General features: G+C 35.4%; 2 protein-coding genes and 1 long non-coding RNA gene across 7 annotated transcripts in view; 2 read left to right on the top strand and 1 right to left on the bottom strand.

Annotated features, from left to right (window-relative positions):
* LOC117664906 (uncharacterized) overlaps positions 1-2,498 on the top strand; it is a 32,055-nt gene extending 29,557 nt beyond the window's left edge. The window contains exon 3 of the long non-coding RNA XR_004591194.2: positions 2,287-2,498. This is a non-coding gene — a long non-coding RNA (uncharacterized LOC117664906). The remainder of the gene's footprint in view (positions 1-2,286) is intronic.
* Positions 1-8,676, bottom strand: part of SDHA (succinate dehydrogenase complex flavoprotein subunit A) — a 40,575-nt gene extending 31,899 nt beyond the window's left edge. Inside the window, exons 1-3 of the mRNA XM_034416331.3 lie at positions 8,561-8,676; positions 2,708-2,797; positions 1,482-1,643 (exon numbers count right to left, since the gene is read on the bottom strand). Of these exons, the coding sequence (XP_034272222.1) occupies positions 1,482-1,643; positions 2,708-2,797; positions 8,561-8,641 (333 nt within the window). The 5' untranslated portion in view covers positions 8,642-8,676. The remainder of the gene's footprint in view (positions 1-1,481; positions 1,644-2,707; positions 2,798-8,560) is intronic.
* Positions 8,644-18,406, top strand: CCDC127 (coiled-coil domain containing 127). 5 transcript variants are annotated; one of them, XM_034416335.3, is made up of 3 exons: positions 8,644-8,736; positions 13,031-13,162; positions 15,939-18,406. In XM_034416335.3, exons 2-3 carry the CDS (start codon positions 13,039-13,041, stop codon positions 16,613-16,615), a joined length of 801 nt encoding a protein of 266 aa, XP_034272226.1. In that variant the 5' UTR covers positions 8,644-8,736; positions 13,031-13,038; the 3' UTR covers positions 16,616-18,406. The 5 variants fall into 5 exon arrangements, with proteins under 5 accessions (XP_034272226.1, XP_034272227.1, XP_034272224.1 ...); XM_034416336.3 differs by having other exon boundaries at positions 8,694-8,809; XM_034416333.3 differs by lacking the exon at positions 8,644-8,736 and adding an exon at positions 8,933-9,532.
* The last annotated feature ends 5,891 nt before the right edge of the window (positions 18,407-24,297 follow it).

Below are 24,297 nucleotides of genomic sequence, written 5' to 3'. Positions count from 1 at the left end.
GGCAAATTGTTAAAATGTTAATAAATCATAACTTTAATACAGAGATCAACATGAGATATTTTTTTCATAGATCAAGAAATAAGAACTGCATGGTAGGTTTAGCCTTTTTCTGATTATAATAACCTAAATTTTAAAAAATATGAGTAAATGAGACCTTGGCACCTAAAATAAAAAATGATTGATTGAATACAATTCCTTTCTCTAAAGATCAGAAAGTGATCTTTAAGAAATTTTCTCTTGCTGACTTTGAAATCAAGGCAAGTTCATGTCAAGAACAGCAGTCTCTCAGTTAATCATGTCCTCAACCTTTCAGGATCTAAAAAAATTAATCACTTTGCATTCTGTCCAAAAAACAATTTGGTAATCAGTATATATATTCAACACTGAAATAAAATGCTGCTAGAATTCTGGATCTAATTGTATATAACCCCAACTGAACTTTTTAAACACTCTTCAAAGTTAACTATATATAGAGCTCATTGCTACAAACAAGTCATGCTGCAATCAAGGTATAATAAATTTTTATCAAGCATGTCTTATACAGAAATTGTTAACAGTTGGCAATTGGAAAAGCACATCTGGTAATCAAGGATCATTTCTGTATTATGGGATAGTTATTTAAAGGAGAATGCAGTCCCATCCAGAAGAGAACTGAATGCCACATAATTAGGACAACATGTAGTCTATAATAAATGTATGGTAATTTCTATTTATCCAGCTCATTTATTAAATGTATAATCAATCAAGGAAATCAATTTGTTTACTGTTAAATGATATGGAGAATTAAGTTGGGTGTTATTAGCATATAGCAATATTTGATTCCAAACCCCCAGATGATCTCTCTCATGAAAAGTAGATTCAAATTTTACCAGGAATTAATATTCCAATTCAAAATAAATATATAATGCACACCTCACTATATGCTACTCATGAAAATCAGAATAACCTAGGCCTCAAGCATTACCATTAACTAGATAACCTATAACCTATTTGGTCACCTTCCTGAAGTATTTACTTACCTAAGCAGAGAATCAGAATGACCACAGGTAAGAAAAACAGTGGAAGCAGGAATCATTTCCAACTTCCTACTGGCTTCCCCTTTGACTTTGCTTGGAGGAAACTGACACGGAATATTGAAAATGATGATCACTTGATCACAGCTAACCACTGTGACACTGCAGAAATCTTAACTCTGCAAATGTGCAGATATAAAAAGCCTTGAAATCTCAATGACAAGGGAATAATGGTCCCAGGTTTTGAGCACATTCTTTAAATTAATGGAATTGAGGCAACTTAATTCAAAAATTTTTGCAATATGATGAACTGTGAAGGCAAATTCAAAGTTATAAAGAGACAAACAGATTCTACTAAACAATGACAACTGTATATAATATAAATCTAGGTAGCATGCGGCAATTGTGGCATGCTTCATTTCCCTTCCTTTAGTTTGAAAGACAGACTAAGAAAAAGAGGTCTCTTACTTGTGCAGCAACAGTATGAGATCTGGTCGGGAATAATTTGGAAACACATGCTGTATTAAATCCAGCCTCAGACAAGCCAAAGGCAGCTCTTAAACCTGCACCACCTGCACCCACTACAACTGCATCAAATTCATGGTCCACTACAGGATACTGTGTTGAAATCTGAATAACAAAAAAGCAGAATACCTTGAGATGAAATATTTGCAATACCCCAAAACAATTTAAATTATTATTTCAATTTACATTTGGAGAATAGCACAATCAATAAGCCCTGTGCTGAAAAAAATTCAAATATCTCTCTTTAGGTTTTGATTAATAATATTCCTTCCCCAGCTTTGTGATCCTCTGTAATTTAAACAATTACAAGCATCATTAAACTCAAGTCCTTAATTCTTTGCTGCCATTCTTTTCCATGTTAACAAAACGCTCTTTCCTATCTGTAAGCTATCATTATATCTTTAGTATTTAATTTGAACAGGTGGATAGATCAGATAAATAAATAAATTGCAATTTGACTGATCCATACAAACAAGATTGAATGCCAGAATCTTCAAGGAAAATTGAGGATGGGATCATTTAAATCCAGCTTTAAAATTTACAAATGCATACCCATACAGTTACTTACTGGCTAAATGTACACTATGCATGCAAAACTAAGTCTTATTTAACCAAGGTTTATTGAGTAACCCACAACTATTCAACTGTTAAACCACAAATCATGGTTTGTTAACCAAACAATTCATTCAGAAATAAACTACACTACAACTTAGATAAATCTGTGGACTAAATATCTTATCTTTTTCAGCATATCTGGATTGGATGAAGAAGCCATGTACATGATGTCAGTGTATAAGAAATTATGAGCTGGGATAGCCATAACAAGAAGTCAGCCAATGGGAACTGTTTGGTGACTAAGAAAAAGGATCTGTTATGAGCCATGTGAGATGGTTTGGAGCCGGGGCGTGGCTTAGCTTAACTGGTCTGTATGTATATATATATGAATTCATTTGTCCTTGCAATATTGCTTCTGTGATTTTGTTCTTCTACTTCTTGTCCTTGTACTTGTTACCATGCTGCAAGATCTGCATGGGTATTGTATACATGCATTATGTTTTATATTATTGTATATAAACAAATTTCTTCTATAAATGAATCCTGCTGAATTATTTACTTGTGTGCTGATTGGATCGCTGCAAACTCTAACAAGTGATTCAAAAATAACTTACTGAATCAGATACTTTGGCAGACACATTCTTCTTTCCATATGCCGTGAAGTGAAAATTACGAGAAAACAGATCACAAGCTGCTGGCCTTTGCTGAAAGATAAGAGTAATAGTTAAAACCTTTTAAATGTAGTAAGGGCACCAAAATGCTGCTTACAACAATACTTAGTACTCGTATTGTTGTAAGCAAACATTTGGTGCCCTTACCACAACCAAATTAATATTCCAAAAATTTTAGTTGTTAAGACAAGCTGTTAAATGAGTTGCACTCCATTTTGTAACCTTTTTTGCCACAGTTGTTAAATGAATCACTGCAGTTGTTAAGTAAATCATGCAATCCTTGAGCAAATCTGACTTTCCTCATTGACTTTGCTTATCAAGAGCTAGGTAGGAAGGTTGTACATGGCAATCAAATGACAATGGGACAATGCAACAAGTTGTATTTCGTGATATTTTTCTGAATAGCTCGTCATAACCAAATGGTATGCAGAAATTTAATATCTGTAGTTACATTTTCTCAGCAATTGTCAAAATATTTAAAAAAGGAAATGATAAAGGATAAGGAGAATTATGAATTCATTTCAAACATTTTTCAACAAAAGTGGACATAATACCAACTAGACTTTTAACCTGTTATTATACTGGGCTAAATTTTATACTGGAAAATACAAAAGCTGGACATGGATGCATTAACAGTGCATGTTAATTCTAAACTAATGTTTATTATCCTTTTTAGTTAGATGAAGTTAATATAAATACTTATTCATATTTACTTTTAGTAATTACTACTTTTATACAATGTTTAACAATAAGAATAGCTACAAGTATTTCTTCTTAAACTAAAGTATAGGAAAGATAGGATGTGGTATATATATGCTAAACTTTCTCTTCTCCATACAGAGACTATTTTCTTCCTTTTGGAGAGATCAGCTTACATTTATAGTTAAAACAATAATTAAGTCTAGTATTTGCAGACATTTCAAATATATTTAAAGTTCTGTTCTTCATAGGATTGAACTGTCAAAACAGCAAACATAAAAAAGTCTATCTTAATGGCAGGAAGACTATAATAAGAATCTGTAAAAAAAATTATGTAGGAAGACATATAAATGACTGCACAAAATGGTGCCAGGCTTTGAAGTACCACGCTAGCAATGGACAATCTTGAATAGAAGTAGTTATTGCTGTTAAAAAAGATTACTTAAATTATATCTGAATCCAAGTATTTAATGAGAGCTCTATCAGCTAACAGGTGAGATTTTCTTTAAAACATGAACAAATCTTGAATAAATCCCTCTTATCCCTAAAACATTTTGCTATTATGCAAGTATGATTGCTGAATGTCTGTTATAAACAAATTCTCTTTTCCAGCAGTTGTGATGATTGATAGCTTGCAGTTTCCGTCTGCTAACATGTTGTTCTAGCCAAAATATTCTTTCTATACCGAATATTACCTGATTTTACCAAATAATACCTAGGAAAGAACATATATGATTTATAACTTTCCTAAAGAAAAGGACAACTGCTGCTAAATTGGCAAAAAGGAAGATAGAGACTTAAAGAAAAATCTCCTGAGAATGAGAGGAAATGGAGGAGTAATGGCTGATAGATTCTAGGCAGTGTTGGCTCTTAAAACTGTTTTTTTCTGGAGAGCCTGGGGCAAGACTTGAAATAAACATGAATAATAACGGAGTCCAAAGATCCACTAAAAAGGACTGCCATGGAACAAATCTACTAAACACTGATAATTTCCATGAAGTCAGGAAGAAAAGCCCACATCCAACTAATTAAAAAAATCTGCTAAGGAATTTAGGCAGCATAATTAACTCTTTTACCCATATATAGTTAAGAAGCAGGAATAGAGCTATGTGAAATAATGCTTATAATTATCCAACATGATAGATTGTACAAGAAGCAAAAGGCTTTACTTTGCTACTAGAGGTATAGTTTCACCTAGAAATGCTCAGATGTTTTAGCAAAGTTTATAAACTTTTACTTTGCTTTATAGATTTATCACCACTTCTAGGGTGCTCATAAGGTAAGAGAATATGAAGAATATTTTTTTAGCTGAGTTGGCATAGTGAAATACTGCCTAAAATAAAATGTTTTGATTAGTAAGAGGTATTTGAATCAATCCCATGAACTCCCAAAGCCCTTCTGGTAGTCAATTTTGGTATTAAGAATAGTGGCAAAAAAATAAGTTGGAACTTCATTACCACTTGTTTGTTCCCAAGGTAGCACTCAATTTCTTTCAAATTTCAGTAGCATTAGAAATAAAAGAGATCCTTCTCTCCACTTCAAAGGCCAGCAATAGGTTTAGATAATAAAGCTTCTCTGTACCCACACTGTATCCACATGAGAATTATGACCATGATATTTCTATTTTCTCATGATCTTATTCATTAATAATTCTTAAAATTGGCCAGTTCTTGATGTACCTTGTCAATATATTAATTCCATTGGCATCTTGAAAAGATTTGTCAGAACAATTTGGAAAATGGTAATGTGTGTGATATTAACCCATCTTTGGACTATCAAACATCTTTTGCTAAGTAATGTATTAAATGAGCACTGAAATAAATGCTATTATTTGTGAGAGGGGGCTTCTCTTTCTTCTAAAGTTGGATAAATTTGCATTGTAAATGACAAAGCTGCATTCCATGCATTTCAAACTCTTTTGAGTTTGCTATAGATTTTATTGCTTTCTTAAAAATCTTTAATAATTGCCACAAAAATATGGCTTTTTTTATACGCACTTACAATAATGCTGTGAATACATCTCCATTGATATTCATAACAATTTTCCCATTTTGATTATTTGCACAATTTTTGAGGGCTTTTTTTTTTTTTACACATTATCTAACTATTTGCATTTAGCTTCTTCCCTATTGAATGGCTTTTGATCAAATGACTGAACCGTGATAACATATTCTCAACCATACAGGATAGAGTTTATGGCATAAACTAATAAAACAACTAAGGTATTTGATAGTTGCATATAAAATTTACTAGGTTTTGTTAAAAGACATCAATGCATGTTTCTGTGTAAAGGAATTTTCTTTCTTTTTGCAGTTTTGGTGATGTACAGGTGAAACTTGAAAAATTAGAATATCGTGCAAAAGTTCATTTATTTCAGTCATGCAACTTAAAAGGTGAAACTAATATATGAGATCGACTCATTCCATGCAAAGTGAGATAGTTCAAGCCCTGATTTGTCATAATTTTGATGATTATGGCTTACAGCTCATGAAAACCCCACATTCATAATCTCAGAAAATTAGAATATTACATGAAATCAATAAAACAAGGATTGTACATAGAACAATATCGGACTTCTGAAAAGTATAAGCATGCATATGTACTCAGTACTTGGTTTGGGCCCCTTTTGCATCAATTACTGTCTCAATGCGGTGTGGCATTCATGCTATCAGCCTGTGGCACTGCTAAGGTATTATGGAAGACCAGGATGCTTCAATAGCGGCCTTCAGCTCTTCTGCATTGTTTGGCCTCATGTCTCTCATCTTTCTCTTGGCAATGCCCCATAGATTCTCTATGGGGTTCAGGTCAGGCGAGTTTGCTGGCCAATCAAGCACAGTAATCCCATGGTCATTGAACCAGGCTTTGGTACTTTTGGCAATGTGCACAGGTGTCAAGTCCTGCTGGAAAATGAAGTCAGCATCCCCATAAAGCTCGTCTGCGAAAGGAAGCATGAAATGCTCCAAAATTTCCTGGTAGACGGCTGTGTTGACCTGGACTTAATGAAGCACAGTGGGCCAACACCAGCAGATGACATGGCTCCCCAAATCAACACAGACTGTGGAAACTTCACACTGGACTTCAAGCATCTTGAAGTGTGTATCTCTCCATTCTTCCTCCAGACTCTGGGTCCTTGGTTTCCAAATGAGATGCAAAAGTTGCTCTCATAAGAAAAGAGGACTTTGGACCACTGAGCAACAGACCAGTTTTTTTTCTTTAGCCCAGGTAAGATGCTTCTGACGTTGTTTTTTGTTCAGGAGCGGCTTGACAAGAGGAGTATGACATTTGAAGCCCATGTCCAGGATCCGTCTGTGTGTGGTGGCTCTTGATGCACTGACTCCAGCCTCAGTCCACTCCTTGTGAAAGTCCCCAAAACTTTTGAATGGCCTTTTCCTGACAACCCTCTCCAGGCTGCGGTCATCCCTGCTGCTTGTGCACCTTTTTCTTCCACACTTTTCCCTTCCACATAACTTTCTATTAATATGCTTTGATACAACACTTTGGGAACATCCAACTTCTTTTGCAATTATCTTTTGAGGCTTTCCCTTCTTATGGAGGGTGTCAATAATGGTTTTCTGCACAACTGTCAGGTCAGCAGTCTTTCCCATGATTGTGATTCCTACTGAACCCAGACTGAGAGACCATTTAAAGGCTCAGGAACCCTTTGCAGGTGTTATGGCTTACTTAGCTGATTAGAGTGGGACACTTTGAGCCTAGAATATTGAACCTTTTCACAATATTCTAATTTTCTGAGATTGTGAATTTGGGGTTTTCATGAGCTGTAAACCATAATCATCAAAAGAATGACAAATCAGGGCTTGAACTATCTCGCTTTGCATGTAATGAGTCTATCTCATATATTAGTTTCACCTTTTAAGTTGCATTACTGAAATAAATGAACTTTTGCACGATATTCTAATTTTTCGAGTTTCACCTGTATTAGATCTTTTTGATTCATATAATGTGCTTGAAGCAATAGTTAAGATGAAGTTTGCCTCTATACAGCCATAAGAATCTTGCATTTTGAGGTTGCATCAACCTAAAAAGTTAGTGTATTAGTTGTGTAATATGCTGAGTTCATTTCTCTTGAAAATGAAACTTTAAAAGAAGTAGCTATTTCTTTCATTTACATACATTCAACTGTAATAAAATAACCACATTTTATCAAACATTACTACTCCAGGAATAAATTGAGAAGCATGTCCAAAAGATACTAGGCCGTCCTTAGAAAAAATATAGTTACAACATAAGAATATATTTACTAATTTGAAGTGTCCTGTATGCCAGATATTCTTCCTTCATAATCTTCAAAGCAGATCTCATAATAATGGCTCATTCATATAACTTAGCCATACTATTTGCATTTTGCATGTTTCCTTATTTTACTCACAAGTATAGGCATTCTATTAAAATATTCCCATGTGGGAATGCTATGTTACTAAAATTGTGTGCTTGGTCATGTATATTTTTAGGTTTGCAGAAGTCGGTTCTGTCATTTCAGGTGTCTCTTGCATTTATACACTATTTGGTTTCCAAAAGGCCTCTTCCTTATCCAAATATATTATTATCACCTCAAATCTTTGTCATCATGTTTTGAGATTTTAGAGAAAAGTCACTTATCAGCGCTGTTAATTGATATCTCATCTCCATATTAGCAAGTTTTTACTGTGTAAATTATGTTTTAATCTCAAGACCAAAGTACGTTTATTTTTAAGAACAAAGTTCAACGCAGATCTCTCAACAAGAAAGTATACGGACGAAAAAAATAATAAAAAAAATTTTTTTAAAGCATGTACGAGATAGGTTCTCCAGACGGGAATCGTGTTTCGAACAGTCCCATATTTCTATAGGGATATATTATATTATATATCACTATAGAAATATGGGACTGTTCGAAACACGATTCCCGTCTGGAGAACCGAATGCCACATCAGGAAAAAAAAAAAATCCGATATCTTATCCTGACCCGGGCTGAATATACGAAGCCCATAAAGTCGCACATCCCGCCACTGTTCTCCGACTGAAGCTGAAATAGCCACCCTCGAGCGCAAGGTAAATATAAATTTATTATAGTTGACCCGGCCTGTACCAAGGACGTACCTTGCAGAACAGCTGCAAATATCGCAGCCTCCCCAAAGTCAGCGCCATTTCTACCCGGTAGGATATTACGCTACTGCGCATGTGTGGAAAGTGGAACCTAAGTGAGCAAGCGTCCCACCGAGAGCCCTGGTTGGTTAACACCAGTGCGAGGAAAAAACCAAAATAAATCTGTTCAGGTAGGTTTTTATCATTTCAGGCCTTCGTAGTTGCTATGAAAAGTTATGAGAGCTTCAAAGTTTCCATGAAAAGGTATGAAAATCAAAGGATAGGAAAGCTCCCTAGCAATCCGTTTTGACAAAGAAAAAACCGTTATAGTTGATGCCTTCTATGGTTTTGATTCTCGCGATGAAGGGTTTTTAACCCCGGGGGGGGGTTACGAATGCGCATGTTGCGCATGCGCAATGAAAGCTCAGGGGCTCAGTCCCGGCTACGGAGGGTTTGGAATATTATTTTGCCATAACTTCTGGTCGTGGGTTTTCTTTTCACCTTTATTTAATGTTCGTGAAGATTTTTTGGTATGGGTTTGCATGTTTTTATATTTCAAGTGGCGTTAGTTTAATAAAAAGAGAGGAGGCTTGTGAAACAATGTGCGTAGTTGACAACTGCAGTTAACAGTACTGGGCCCTGACAATCTTGTAGTCCATATTAATCCGGTTTGTACTTAAGAGGATAAAACTGTATAAGAACTGTTATATTTTTTGGTAAAATTGCAGATGCTGAAATGTTCCTTGATACAGATTTACATACACATACAAACACATACATCTGTGTGAAGGAACATTTCATATCTTTCTCTTAGAGGAAGAGTTTTTTCCTATAGATTTCCACAAAACTTCTTATTAAAGAATAGTCAGTTAAATGGTGGACTTTAATGGGGAAAATCGGCTCAACAAACGGAATGAGTTCTTCAGCCCTGATGATTAACCCCTTGATGATTAACTACAACTCCTCCAGTGACTCTAGAGAAAACACGTAAGGTTGTTGTTTTTAAATGATAAATATGAAATTGAGAGGTTTTATTTATGCATTTCCTAGGCATTCTAGTAACCCCCCAAAAGTAAATCAGTTTTCGTTCTTTAACCATGCCTAATACTATGTTAATTTCGGTAGGAAATAAATAAATATGCCTATATCAGAATTAGAGAATTCTATTGCATATAAAATTACTGTATATCACAGAAATAACCTTTGGAGATAATGTAATCCAACTCTCTATTTAATACAGAGTATGATATAGTCTTTGAAAGATGATTATTTAGCTTCTGCTAAAATACATTCAGAGAAGAAACTAGACTATCCTTCCAGAGATAGTCTAATATATCACCAAATAGGTCTTACCTGAATTTTTGTTTAATATTTGACTAAAATTTACTTCGCATCCATGCATTGGACATAATTCTGCTCTCCATAGCAACAGAGAAAAATTCTGCTCCATTTTCTTAATAATAGCACTTGTGATATTTGAAGATTGCTATAGCTCTCCCTTCCCCCATTTTTTTCTTCAGTTAAATGTATCTTAAAACTGTTCCTGTCAGTATTTGAATATCAATATCACTTTGTGTACTTCGTTCTTCCCTGAATAGATTATAAGAATAGGCACCCCTAAAATTTGGTTCCTCTAATTCAGTGGTTCTCAACCTTCCTAAAACCGCGACCTTTTAATACAGTTCCTCATGTTGTGGTGACCTCCAACCAGGAGTGGGTTCTAAAAATTTTTACTACCGGTTCTGTGGGCGTGGCTTATTTTGTGGGCGTGGCTTGGAGGTCATGTGACTGGGTGGGCGTGGCTAGCTGGTCATGTGACCGGGTGGCCATGGCTATGTGTATAGGGACTACTCAGAGGGCTGAAAAAAAGTCATTTCTGACAGGTCCTCGCACTTTTGACTGGTCCTCACACTTATGACCATCCTCACATTTATGCCCGTGCAGCATTCTTAACAACCGTGTCACTCATTTCACAACTGCTTCTCTTCACCATGGTGATAGAGGGCAAAAACGTAAAATGTGAGGACAGTCGTAAGTTCGAGGACTGGTCAAAAGTGCAAGGACCAGTCAAAAATAACTTTTTCATCCCTCTGAGTATGCATAAAAGGATACAGCAATAGAGAGGGATGAAGGAAGGGAAGGGAAATTAGAGTAGGAGTGAGGGTAAGAGAGGGAGGAGGAGAGGAGAAGGAGAGGAAGAGGAAGTAGGGAGGAGAAGAAGAGGGGGCGGAAGAGAAAGTAAGAAGGAAAGAAAGAGAGGTGGTAGGTTTGAGGAGAAAGATTGCTGTACAATAAAAAAGATGAAAGGGAAGAAAACCAACCCTAAACAAATATAAAGATATTAAGATAAAGAATGAATTTTTAAACTTTAAAGACTAAAAGAGAACAAATATGAATAAATAGCAATAATTAGAAACACACATACAAACATACAATGTATAGTCTTTGAACAGAGTATTTGGCCGGTTCACAAATTTAAACAGTGTTTAGTCATTTCAATTAAATTTACAATTTCTATATTTCCTTTTTGCCATATTTATTCCTCATCTATTTTTTTAAAAAACCAATATTACCCTTCATCCTCATCTCTAATCTTAATCAAATTCAATTTTTCCCTTCTATTCTATATTATACCTGTTCGCATTGTCATCTATTTTTATATCCATCTTCACATTGGTTAATTATGTAATTATGTAATACAGTTTTTTAATACAAATTCAACATTTTAATATTTATTTATTTATTTATTTATTTATTTATTTATTTATTTATTTATTTATTATATTTCTATACCGCCTTTCTCCCGTAGGACTCAAGGCGGTGTACAGTCAAGAAAAATATAGACACACAAACATCATAAAATTGCTAATTAAAATTATTACTTAGTTTGGTCAATTAAATAAAACCCAGAATTAGATAACATTTAAAAAAAAAAAATCATTCACATGTTCATATGTTTAGCCCCGCCTGTTGGAACATCAGGGTTTTGAGGGCACGGCGGAAAGCACGGAGATCAGGGATATTCCATATCTCCGGGGGCAGTTCATTCCAAAGGGTTGGAGCCCTCACAGAGAAGGCCCTCCCCCTGGGAGTCGCCAGTCGGCATAATTTGACTGATGGCACCCTGAGTAGTCCCTGTGAGAACGAACTGGTCGGTGGGAGGCTATTGGTGGCAAAAGACGGTCTCGTAGGTAATATAAATCAATTAGTTATATAACAATCTTTTTTGTATATTAATCAGTATGAACATGAATATTCCAATTATTTCCATGCAATCCAATTTCTTAGAAATCAATTAATTATATTTACCAATAATAATAAACCAAATAATTTCCCCCATATATTCCTCCAAACCACAACTTAACCGTTTCTGCTTTCAACACAATATACAATTAATAGTATCCAATTATTACAATTCCCTAGTTAAATAGAGCTTTTTTTCTTTTGTGTTTTAAAATCTTGAACCTCCTCTTTTCCCCTAAATTTCCCATTGTTTGCAGTTTTGCACCTACCTTTTTTGGTGAGGAAAAAGAAAAAGAAATCTCTCTCTGCCTCATTTTGTCACGTTGCAGCAAAGACCCTGCTGTACTTTCAGTTTCGCTTTTTCAGCATAGCTAGGGGAAAAAAAATCTGCTCCAGCAATTTACCTCTTTGCAGCTAGCTAGGAATAGAGCCCTCCGCAAAACAGCTGAGAGCAAATCAGCTGAGAGTCGGTAGGCTGATCAAATCAACTTATGGTAATTAACCTATGCTGAAGCTGAAAGGGGCTGTTTTTTCTATTTTTGCAGGCACCGGTCTATTCATTTGTTTTCTTTTAACACTGATGAGCTATAGGGCGGCCCTTTGAAGTCCGCGGCAAGAATTTAAACAGTTTTTTTCCCTCTAGCCATCAGCTGGGACTCAGGCAGCAATAGATTGGGAGTGGGCGGGGTAAGTGACCGGCGACCGGCGATCCAACAGGCAGAGGGTGAGGGTGAGTGAAGGTGGGGGGGCAGAGAGGGCTTTGGTGACACCTGTGAAATGGCCGTTCGACCCCCAAAGGGGTCGCGACCCCCAGGTTGAGAACCACTGCTCTAATTTGACCTACTTGACTTTAGCACTGAATCAGCTCTGGTTCTACCAGAAAGTATGAAGAATAGATAAAATGGCAGAATCTAAAGATTGAGACCATCAGAAACATGGTCAGGAAACACATGCTTCTTATGAATGATTTTAAATATAAGAGTGTATTAATTGTATTCCAAAGTACTAAAGGAACTAGCTGATGATCTGGCTAAACCTTTATTATTTGGGAAAGCATAATGAAAGATATGAGAGATCAGATTTGGCAGCAGTATGTTTTTCCCCTACATTTTTCGTGTACTTTCAGTATGTCATGGGTATAAGTAATTTTTCAGGGAATTCTATCAGAGGTATATGAGTTTAAATAGCTGAGTGTAAAGTTAGGTGATAAGAATCTCAAGAGATGCTTTCTCTGATTTTAAGGTTTGCCTATGAATAATTTAAATAACCCTCCTCCTAACTGGAACATTCAGCCTAATGCAAGAAATAATGAAGATCATGGAAGCAAATGGAATTATGCTTTGTTGGTTCCAATGCTGGGATTGGCTGCCTTCCGTAAGTGACCTTTAAATAAAATTTGAATTTTTCGATTACTTTTAAATTTAAGTTGTTCTGCTTATACATTGTTAACATTGAATCATCTTATAAATATTTTGTGCTTATTTTAAAGGCTACCTAGGCTTCCTGAAACCAGGAGCTCTATCATTACTGTAGTATTAAAAAATAAAGATTCCTTACAACATTTATATTTCTTCCTTTATCAAAGAAAATACTCAAGTCTCAGACTTTGTAGGAAACAAACTTTCTTTTTTCTGTCAGTCAGCCAACTGCCTAGAATTTGGCTAATGAAATGTTACAGAGATTCAGTAGGGGAAGTATGGTTACTTCTAATTCATGGCCATGCAAGTTTACAAAATCTTCAGCCTAAAACAGTTTATAACTCTTAAGTCTAGAACGCAATAAAAGAACTTTTCCATATTTTATTTTTTTTCTGATTATTGAGCCCACTTTGATAATGTTTGTAAAACTCTACTGCCAGTCCAATTTGAATGAAACCTCCCACATCCTTCCTGCCCTGGTTCACTCTAGTCATTCTAATTTGCATTGACCAATTAGGGGCCAATTTAAGATCATAGAGGTATATCTCTTAAGAATTAGTCTTGGGACTATACCCTGTTCCTATTTTCCCGACATTCATGAACATTTGACTGCAGTGAAAAAGATTGTGACATCATGTTTACCTGGAACAGGACATCAGTATCCAGGCTAATGAAACATAATCTCTTGTTTGTTCTTCCTCATAATAGTATTGTTTATATAGGCTTCTGCTCCCCTTAATCCAGGGGCGAAATGCTCCCGGTTCGGACTAGATTGCCTGATTCGGTAGGAATGGCGGTGGGTGGTTCGGAGAACCGGTAGCAAAAATCCCTGGGCGCCCCCCCCCCCACACACACACCATGCCCAGCTGAGCCGGACGATCATCAGAAGCTTTTTTTTTTTTTAACTTTTAAAAGCATTTTTTCTACAACTTCTTCCATCGAAAAAATGCTTTTAAAAGTAAAAAAAAAAGCCTCTGATGATCGCACGGCTCAGCTGGAATCGTCAGAGCCTTTTCAAAGCATTTTTAACCACCTCTTTCCCGGAAAGGTTGCAGAAAAAAATGCTTTAAAAGTCTCTCTGACAATCCCAGCTGTGTTGCCTGATCAGCAGAGCCTTTTCAAAGCATTTTTTTGCATTTGCAGAAAAAATGCGCTGAAAAGTTTAAAAAAAAAAAGTTGGCCATGCCCACCCAGTCACCAAGCCACGCCCACAGAACCGGTAGTAACAAATTTTACATTTCACCCCTGCCTTAATCTATTGTACTGCTTGCAAGTGAGAAATAGAAGAGAAATAAAAATCTTCATAATGGTTCTAGAACACACTTCTTTAGTGCTTGGCCGTTTTTTTCCAGGGCCATTGCCTGGAAATTATGCTGGATATTAAATATTTGATCATTTGGAGGATTTTGGCAAGAGCACTGGATGACCTTTATGCTTATACTGCCACCTCTTCCCCCTTCCCATCTTCCCAATCAAAGAGAAATATTGCAATTCTGCATCATCCCCTTTTCCACGACATCATCTTCCTCCACCACAACGAGAAACATAGGAACCTGAATTTCTCCTGTGAACCTCCTCTCCTTTGCCATTGGACTAATGTGATGAGACAATCGGCTCTGTTCCTATCAGCTACTTCCTGGTAAAATGGCAACCTTGTGGACCCAGGATGGCCAGGATCATTACCAATTACTTTTAAGGGCAGGGGACCATTAATACTTTCCGCTGACAAAAATAAAATGTAACTTTCCCTTAGTGCCTTTATTTCTGCCTCTTTCATTTTTGGAAATAATCTGTGCTGGCATGAAACATGCAATTATTAAATGATTGGGATAAGGGGTAAGAGATTACAGGTAGTCCTCAACTAACAACCACAATTGACCCCAAAATTTCTGTTGCTAAGCAAGATAGTTGTTAAGTGAGTTTTGCCCCATATTACGACCTTTCTTGCCACAGTTGAATTACTGCAGTTGTTAAAATTTTGATCATGTAATCATAGGAATGCTGCAATGGTTGTAAATATGAAAAACAGTCATAGGTCATTTTTTTCAATTCCGTTGTAGCTTTGAACAGTGACTAAACAAATGGTTGTAAGTTGAGGACTACTACTAATGTAAAGATAGAAGGCCAATACATAGAGTGACATTACTATGGTAAAAAACCCCTAGCAATATAATTAATGGTTGAAAATGGAAAGACTGAGTAAGCATTGAACATTTAAAAAAAATTGAAAATAATAAGTTACAATGTGTTATAAAAAAGGAAGAAAAATGCTACATTATGTCACAATTTTTAAAAAGTCAATTGGAAAGAGAAAACAATCTCATACAGAGAACTATTCTAAGAGAGCCTCATTTTCTTCCCCCATCCATTTCCAAGCAACACAATTAGGTATCTAGTTGTAAGATTTACCCTGCTCTGAGGATAAGTTCATTGATCTCTGATTCCACTTTATTCTACTGATCTTATTTCCTCATATATATATATGCAAACATAAAAAACAGTCTTTTAAAGCTTTTAGGTGTCTTAATATTTTGCTTTTTCATTGTATGCTTAGTGTAAAACAGAAACAAGTTCTGCAGAAGAATGTGGATCTAAGATTGGAAGAATTCAGAGATGTTTGTCCTATCTCAAATAAGTTCAGACTTGTCACATTCTTTATCAAGTTTGGCTTAACACTAAGTTGGAAACCAGTCCTAGCATTTACCATTATAGGTTATTTTAATGTCTTACAGGTTGGATTTGGTCCAGAGAATGTAAGAAAGAAATAGAAAAAGAGAAAAGAGATGTCTATAGAAAATTGTCTTTTGTACAGAAAGAGCTTGAATCTAAATATCGCGATATAATTATAGAAAACCGCAGAATGGTTGCCCACTTAGAATTAGAATTGGAGAAAGAAAGGAACAGAACCCTAAGTTATCGCAACGCACTTATCTCTCAGAGTTACAAATTGGTAGAAGAAAGAAGAACTTTGGAACAAGAGCGTACAAAGGTGGAACAAGAGAAGCGGATTCTGCAGGATTCTGGTGCTGCAGGTGCTTTGTATAAGAACTGTTTGGAGAAGGAAGATCAGTGGCAAACAAAAGCCACTATTTTACTAAAAGAGTTTGAAGAAGCTTTAATGGAAAGGCAGGATATGTATTGCAGCCTTGTACTGCCAAGATATCATCGGTTGGCAATGGAGAAAAAAATGCTAGCCAAAGCAACAACTGATCCAATTGGTTTGGAACTGGAATTGGAAGCTGGGCTGAAAGATATTTTCAGATATGATACCACTTGCAGCAATTTATTAAATACCAATAAAAATCAAAATGGAAAGCTCATGTGGATCTATCTTCGATATTGGGAGTTATCTGTTGAAGTCAGAAAATTTAAGAAAGCAGAGAAAGTATTTTTGGGAAACACTGGCTAAAGCTAGGCCATCCCTAGCTTGTATTATATCAATGTAGTCTTCTCCAGATCTGTTAAACTAACTCACAGAATCCTCATGCTGGTTTGTGATATCCATATAACTTTGTGAGGTATATATCAGTATCTTTAGTTACTGTCATAAGTACATTCATCATCTAATAATACCAGTCTTCTTTTGATTAATCTAAATCTGTATTGGATGTTACCATAGTAATGTATGGCAACTAAATATCTGTGGTTTTTGTATTAGCAGTGCTACTGTGTTCAATAGGATTTATTTAAAAATGGTATTTCCACATTTCTACAGTCCTTTCTATGCTGTCATGCTTTTCATTCCTAAGACCCTCAAACATAGGTAGTCCTTGACATACGACTATAATGGAGCTTGCCCATTAAAATCATGTTGTAATGGTTGTAAAATTTTATGACTATTTTGCAGCAGTTGTCAAGAAAATCTCTGCAGTCATTAAGGGAACTAATGGTTCTCTATGGGTGCAATTTTGCCAAAAATAGAGGTGCCAGTTTTTGGCAAAACTGTTGTAAAATGTGACTGCAAATGGCTATAAATATGGCCATGTTGCCAAGTGCTCAAAGTTCAGTCGTGACTACAGAGAGGGCCCAACCATGGAAACTTTGAATCCAGGTTATAAGCCCTCTCTTTTTTTAAAATTGTAACTGAATGATAGCTAAGTGACCAATCATAAGTTGAGGACTATCTGTACAGTAGATACAATACAATCCTATATATTGATCACCCTGACACATGGTTATCCTTACAAATTGCCAACTTAAATGTAGAGATCATCACATCAGACAATAAGCGCACTATCTCAATGATGAAAACTATATCCAGTCAGATTAATGTTTAAAATATGTTATTTCATTGATCTTTACAAAGAAAAGTAATTAAATGCAAAGAATAAGAATGGGATTCTGTTTATGTTTGGCAGTTGTTAAATACATTTGCCAATACATCCAGTAAAAAGAATAAGGTATTTACTGCCTGAATAGATGAACTTTTGATGAACGCATATTCCGGTAGAAGTTCCCTGAGGATGGGATGTAGCACAAATCTGAAAGCTAGGAAAACTAAACCTCCTGTCCCAGTGACCAACCCAGATTGGATCCTGAAACATTATTCTTAGACATGTATATTTGCCTTCATTTGTGATGAACTTTTCAATAGATTTTTTGGGGGGGAGGGGGGATCAATTTTACTGTTTAGCTTCTTGCATAAAATTTGTTGATATGTTCACCAAGTTCAACTTAAGAGTCTTTTTACCTTCACCATATTAAATGAACTTGTCTGATACATAAGATACTAGTAATTTTAGTAAACTATGCAATAGTTAAATTGAAGGGGAAAAAAATCAAACCAAGGAAATAATCATGTACCTTTCAGCCCTATAAATGTCACATCTACCATCCTCAGCTTTTTGTTTCACTGGCATCCTACCATAAAATGAAAGTAAGGGGAAGGAATTTGGGACATAGGAAGGGAAAGACAAATGAAGGTGGGAAGACAAGCTGACAAGAACCAGAGATGGCAAAATGGAATAAATCAGCTGCCAAAGACAGATGGCCTGGGAACAGAATGAAAAACTACATCGAGAAGCACCAACATCAAAGTGGTTCCCAAAAATTCAAAAAGGAATAATATTGGACACTGTTGAACTGGTTGGGGGGGGGAGCAAGGAAAGGGGAAAAAGTGTAACCTTTGCGCGGGAATACCAGATCTAGCTTTACTTTCACTACAACCGCTTGACTTTAGTAAAAGAACCTATCACTTCAATCAAATGGAGTCGAGGGTCTTTCTTTCCTAAACGTCTAGGTTGAGGCAGGTCTGACAAGGTGCATGAGCAAGTGGTGCAGATGTATATGGGGATCAGATTTTATTAAAAAAATTAAAGAACATAATCATAGCTTAATTTCAGGTAAATACGATTCAACTAACTGATTTCTTCTCTTTCCCATGAAAAAATCTAAAAACACTAAAATGTCTCCATTGCTACTCTGTCTTCAAAACATGTCCAAGCATAGGCAAGGATATTATGTTAATGCCACATGAATGTTGACATTCATTCAAGATATGTAGGAAATCATGGAAAATTTGAATATTATTACAAGTTTTGAGTTATTTTTCCCGTATTAAAGAATATTACCTTATTAATATGTTGATATTTGAAACTGCACTGCATCACTTAGTTTGTACAAGAACTAATTTGAAAAAAATATACAATGTGATTAAAGGCTTTACATGAGCCCCTGGAATGGGCAGTCCATATTTGATAAGGACCCTGATGTATGTGATTCCCTAAAAAAGTCCTGATAATAGTGTTAGTTCCCTTTTAAAATAAAATATATATATATATTTATTTTGCCTGGATGAATAACAAAGAATGAAATTCTTGGGATAATAGTCTGTCACCACAAAAGGAAATATTAATTGGAAGAGACTCATTACTAAAAAGGTTGTCTTACATTAAAGAAGTATCATATTGGATTGAAAATATGCTTCTGGTGATTATGGGAATGTTTAGAATTCAGCTATTTGATTAGAGGAGGTGTAAACAGTTCAGTATATTGTCTGTGTCAATGTAATTTGTAATGGAGCACATCAGCTAACATGACAAAAAGGTTTGTGCACCCTGGAAACCAAATTCAAACTAAATTGTTGAAATTCAGCATGCTAGACTGTAGTTTTCTCTGATCTACCCCAAGGATAAGATCAATTAATGTGTGGAGGAGACATATGTCAGAAAGACAATTTAGATTTGCAAGGCACTAGGATATCTGTACATCTATAAGTTGGCTTCATGGAAAAGAAATCACACTATTGGTATTTCACACTAATATTCTGGGAGAAATTTAAACTGATTATGGAGGAGATGTTGATAAGAATTTGCTGTTTGGAGGATGATCCCTAAACACCATGAAAATAATTTTGATTATTCAAATAGAATAGACATACTATAAATCTAGGAAATGTATAAAACTGATAACCACAGAACAAGGTCAAAGTGACCTCTGCTATTCATAGGATGATGGTCTCCAGATAGCACCCAAGAATCCAAACACTAAGGTAAAAATAATTTGGACAAATATAAAAGACACACAAGGTACTATTCAAATAAATCCAAGGTGACAGAAAACATTGCCAATCCCTATGCCAAAGCCAAAAGGACCAAAGTACATGCCACGGGAAATCAAAATAATAGATTGTGTGTGTGTGTGTATTTAATAGAATTAAAAAAGGTGCAAAAGGAAAAGGACCCCGAAAAGATTACAGCAAATATACGGTAATTACAAAGTAAAGCTCTATGATTACTCCTCAATTATTCATTTTTTATCTAATAATCAAAACCATGTCATAAGTGGTTTGTATTTTTTCCTGTTTCATGCAAAAAGTTATAAGGGGTTTCCAGTCAGCCATAAATGTATATACTGTACTGTCTTTAATCAAGGAAGTTGATTTATACCCCTCTGCAAATGCCATCATATTCACCAATCAGTTAGCTCTTGAGGGTAATGTTGAATGTTTCCACTTTTGGGCATACAGACCAGTGGTGGGTTGCTCCCAGTTTGATCCGGTTCTTGTGAACCGGTAGTACCAGCGGTGGGAGGCTCCGCCCACCCACCCAGACGTCATCATGAACGATCTGCGCATTCGCAGAAGCACATGAGCGAGCCAGTAGCAGAGGTAAGTAGAACCCACCGATACAGACATTTTGCTGCAGTTATACTATACAAAAAAAAGTTTCGTAGCTCTTTTTACTTAATTTACTAATTAACCTCAAAAGAAGAGTCTCTGGTTTCACTTGCAAATTATTTTTTAAATAATTTAAATATTTATATTTGATTCCAAATTTTGGCTGTTTTACCCATTCACTATCCATGATAAAATATTCCTTCATATTGTTCACTTCTTAAGCAAAGATTCAAACTTTTTTTTACTGTATATGTTGTAGAAAATTTATCTGATAGCAAATACCAGTGATATAATTTTATACAAATTCTGTTTAAGGCTAAAGCATAATGTAAATTTCAGTCTTTCAATCACTTATTTTCCCATTCATCCATTTTTAATCCATATGTAAATTTTATCACATTCTTTTATCAGTTTTTCTGTCTCATATTTCAACAAACATGATTTAGCTTGTGTTAATCACGTTTATTTTTACAAAATTTATACAATTGTACATAATTCTATTTTAAACATTCAGAATGATAAAATATTTCATTTCATCTTAAGCAGTTCTGATAACTGTACATGAAAAACCTTTATGTCATTCTTTATGAAATATGATCATTTTGTTTTACAATCCTTTGCGAAAATTATAGTACATCAGTATTCCAGTTAACTATGTTTAGTGTCCATTTATGTCTATAAAATGTTTTTTGTGATGAGAGCCACACAAGTATTTTGGGGACAGTCTAAATTTTATTTCATACTCTTTAAAAATGGCTTGATGTAATAATTTTTAGATCTACAGTAACTTTTGCTTCATCGTATCATAGATATACATGCCACCTCCATCTCAGATTGTGTCCTCCTACCAATAACTTTCTTTTGTTAGCAATAACCACTATGTCATTTAAACAGTAAGACAGAAAAATATAATTTCAAATTTGATAGATGCAATTCCTTTTCCTCTGCATCTTGTAGCACGTTATATTTAACTTGGATTAAAGTTAAATTGTCAACATCTCTGCATTTTAAAACATGAATCGGCTATGTTGTTCCAAATATTCCATAATATCAAATCCAGTTCTATCATTGTTTTTTAGCTGTCATTTGAGTAAAAATTCACATGGATAAATACTTGCAAAATTATTTTCAGTATTTTAAATAAAAACATCATGAACAAAATAATCATTCAATAATGATACTGGACTATATTTTCTTGCTAAAGTCAAATCCTGTCCCTCTTTAGGTATGAAGTTGTTTTAGTCTCTGGCATCTTCCAACTTCCTGTAAAATAGAATTATTCGTATTTTGTGAAGATTGTAAAGTTCATCAGCAAAACATTTAGAAGAATGGCAATAGCACTTAGACTTGCATACTGCTTAACAATGCTTTACAGCCCTCTCTAAGTGGTTTAGAGAGTCAACATGAGAACCCCAACAATCTGGGTCCTCATTTTACCGACCTTGGAAGGATGGATGGCTGAATCAACTTTGAGCCAGTGACAATCGAACTGCAGGCTGCTGGCGGTCAGCAGAAGTAGCTTGCAGTACTGTATTCTAACCACTGTGCTGTCATGGCTTATGGTGAATAACAGGTAAAACAGATAATAAGACCTGGCAATAACTAAGGGCAGGAAAGTTGAAGAAAGAGTCTGAGGGGCTAATTCTGGCTGCACAAGACCAAGCCTTAAGAACGAATAGATAAAAGTCAGAATTGAGAAAACTAAACAGCAGGTGCCATCTCTGCAAAGAAGCTGAAGTCACAGTGGACCATTTGGTTAGCTGCTGCAAGAAAATTGCACAGGCTGACTACAAACAACAATATGACAAAGTAGCAACAACGACAAAGTGCATTGGAAGATCTGTAAGAAATACCATTTGCCTGCAAGCAAAAACTGGTGAGACCATAAAATAGAGAAAGTAATAGAAATTGAGGAAGCAAAAGTACTCTGGATCTTTAGAATTCAAACAGGCAGGCACCTGCCATATAACATGCCAGACTTAATAGGAATAGGAGATTTATATACTGCTCCATAGTACTTTATAGCACTCTGTAGCATTTACAAATATCAGCCTGTTGCCCCAACAATATAGGTCTGATAAATTGATATCTCAAGTATATGGATTCTAGGTTGATCAGTGTTAGTTGTAGTCAGCTGACTGTTGGAAATCTGGAACAGATAATCTGTACAGATTGCTCTATTACTGCATTTTAACATAATATATATTGCCTAAAAAACCATCTGAATTGGCAATCCAGAGTATATCTGAAGTAAATTAAGTGAAGGAATGAATAAAATCACTACTCTTGTTATTATTATCTGCACAACTATGGAGACATAAATTGTGACTTCCAAAATCAAAATATAGATCTTTTAAAGTTGCATGAAGAGTAACAATGGGAATCTGCTGGGAGATGACTTCTTCCTAGCATCTTTTCAATAAATTCCTAGCTGATTTTCCATTGCTGAAATTCTGAGTGGAGGAGGATCAACTATTCTTGAATTAATTCTAACAGATCAGATGTAATTGCTAAAAGGATAGTTGATCCTTCTCCCTGACAATTTCAGTAATGGAAATGGAAGTAGGAATATTGGAGGAAAATGAGTGTTTAATGCTGAAGGCATGATTTTAAGGAAAATTAAAATTCTGTGGAATTGAATATTTATTTTGGTTTTTAAGAATGGTTTTCTTAAACTCAGACCAACAATAATTAGGATTCCATGGCAAAAAATAAAAATAGGAAAGAGCTCAAGTTGAGTGAAACTACCTTAACAAACAGTTGCTTGAAATAAATTTGCCAGCAACTCCAATAAAATTAAATTCTTAAAATGGAAGATGTTAGAAGTGAATAATGCTACATAACATTTGTAAAGATCTGAAAACAAACAAGGTGGAGAAAATATGAAAAATGTACCTTTTGGAAGTCTTTAAAAATAGCCAAACTCTAAATTATAAGAGAGACCAGGGTTTAAAATGGACTGCTGGCAACATTCTGAGTTGCTACTGAATTATGACTCCTATACAGAGGCACTGGAGGAACTCCTAGAATTTTTTTCTGCTACGTACAGATGGATTTATTATTTAAAACACAACTTACCAGTGTAATATCAATACAGTGCAACGTATTGATTTTTTCTTCCCCCAATTTTAAAACCATGCTCATCTTCTTCCAATCCAGTTTCTCTTAATACTATACAGTCATGGCCGTAAATGTTGGCACCCCTGAAATTTTTCCAGAAAATGAAGTATTTCTCACAGAAAAGTATTGGAGTAACACATGTTTTGCTATACACATGTTTATTCCCTTTGTGTGTATTGGAACAAAACCAAAAAAGGGAGGAAAAAAAGCAAATTGGACATAATGTCACACAAAACTCCAAAAATGGGCTGGACAAAATCATTGGCACCCTTTCAAAATTGTGGATAAATAAGATTGTTTCAAGCATGTGATGCTCCTTTAAACTCACCTGGGGCAAGTAACAGGTGTGGGCAATATAAAACTCACACCTGAAAGCAGATAAAAAGGAGAGAAGTTCACATAGTCTTTGCATTGTGTGTCTGTGTGTGCCACACTAAGCATGGACAACAGAAAGAGAAGAGAACTGTCTGAGGACTTGAGAACCAAAATTGTGGAAAAATATCACCAATCTCAAGGTTACAAGTCCATCTCCAGAGATCTAGATTTGCCTTTGTCCACAGTGCGCAACATTATCAAGAAGTTTGCAACCCATGACACTGTAGCTAATTTCCCTGGGCATGGACAGAAAAGAAAAATTGATGAAAGGTGCCAGTGCAGGATAGTCCGGATGGTGGATAAGCAGCCCCAAACAAGTTCCAAAGCAATTCAAGCTGTCCTGCAGGCTCAGGGAGCATCAGCGTCAGCGCGAACTATCCATCAACATTTAAATGAAATGAAATGCTATGGCAGGAGACCCAGGACCACCCCACTGCTGACACAGAGACATAAAAAAGCAAGACTACAGTTTGCCAACA

The sequence above is a fragment of the Pantherophis guttatus genome, chromosome 4 (genome assembly GCF_059756535.1).
Source record: "Pantherophis guttatus breed Tessera chromosome 4, ASM5975653v1, whole genome shotgun sequence".
NCBI classification, from domain to species: domain Eukaryota; kingdom Metazoa; phylum Chordata; class Lepidosauria; order Squamata; family Colubridae; genus Pantherophis; species Pantherophis guttatus.
This window is presented reverse-complemented; position numbering and strand designations above follow the sequence as displayed.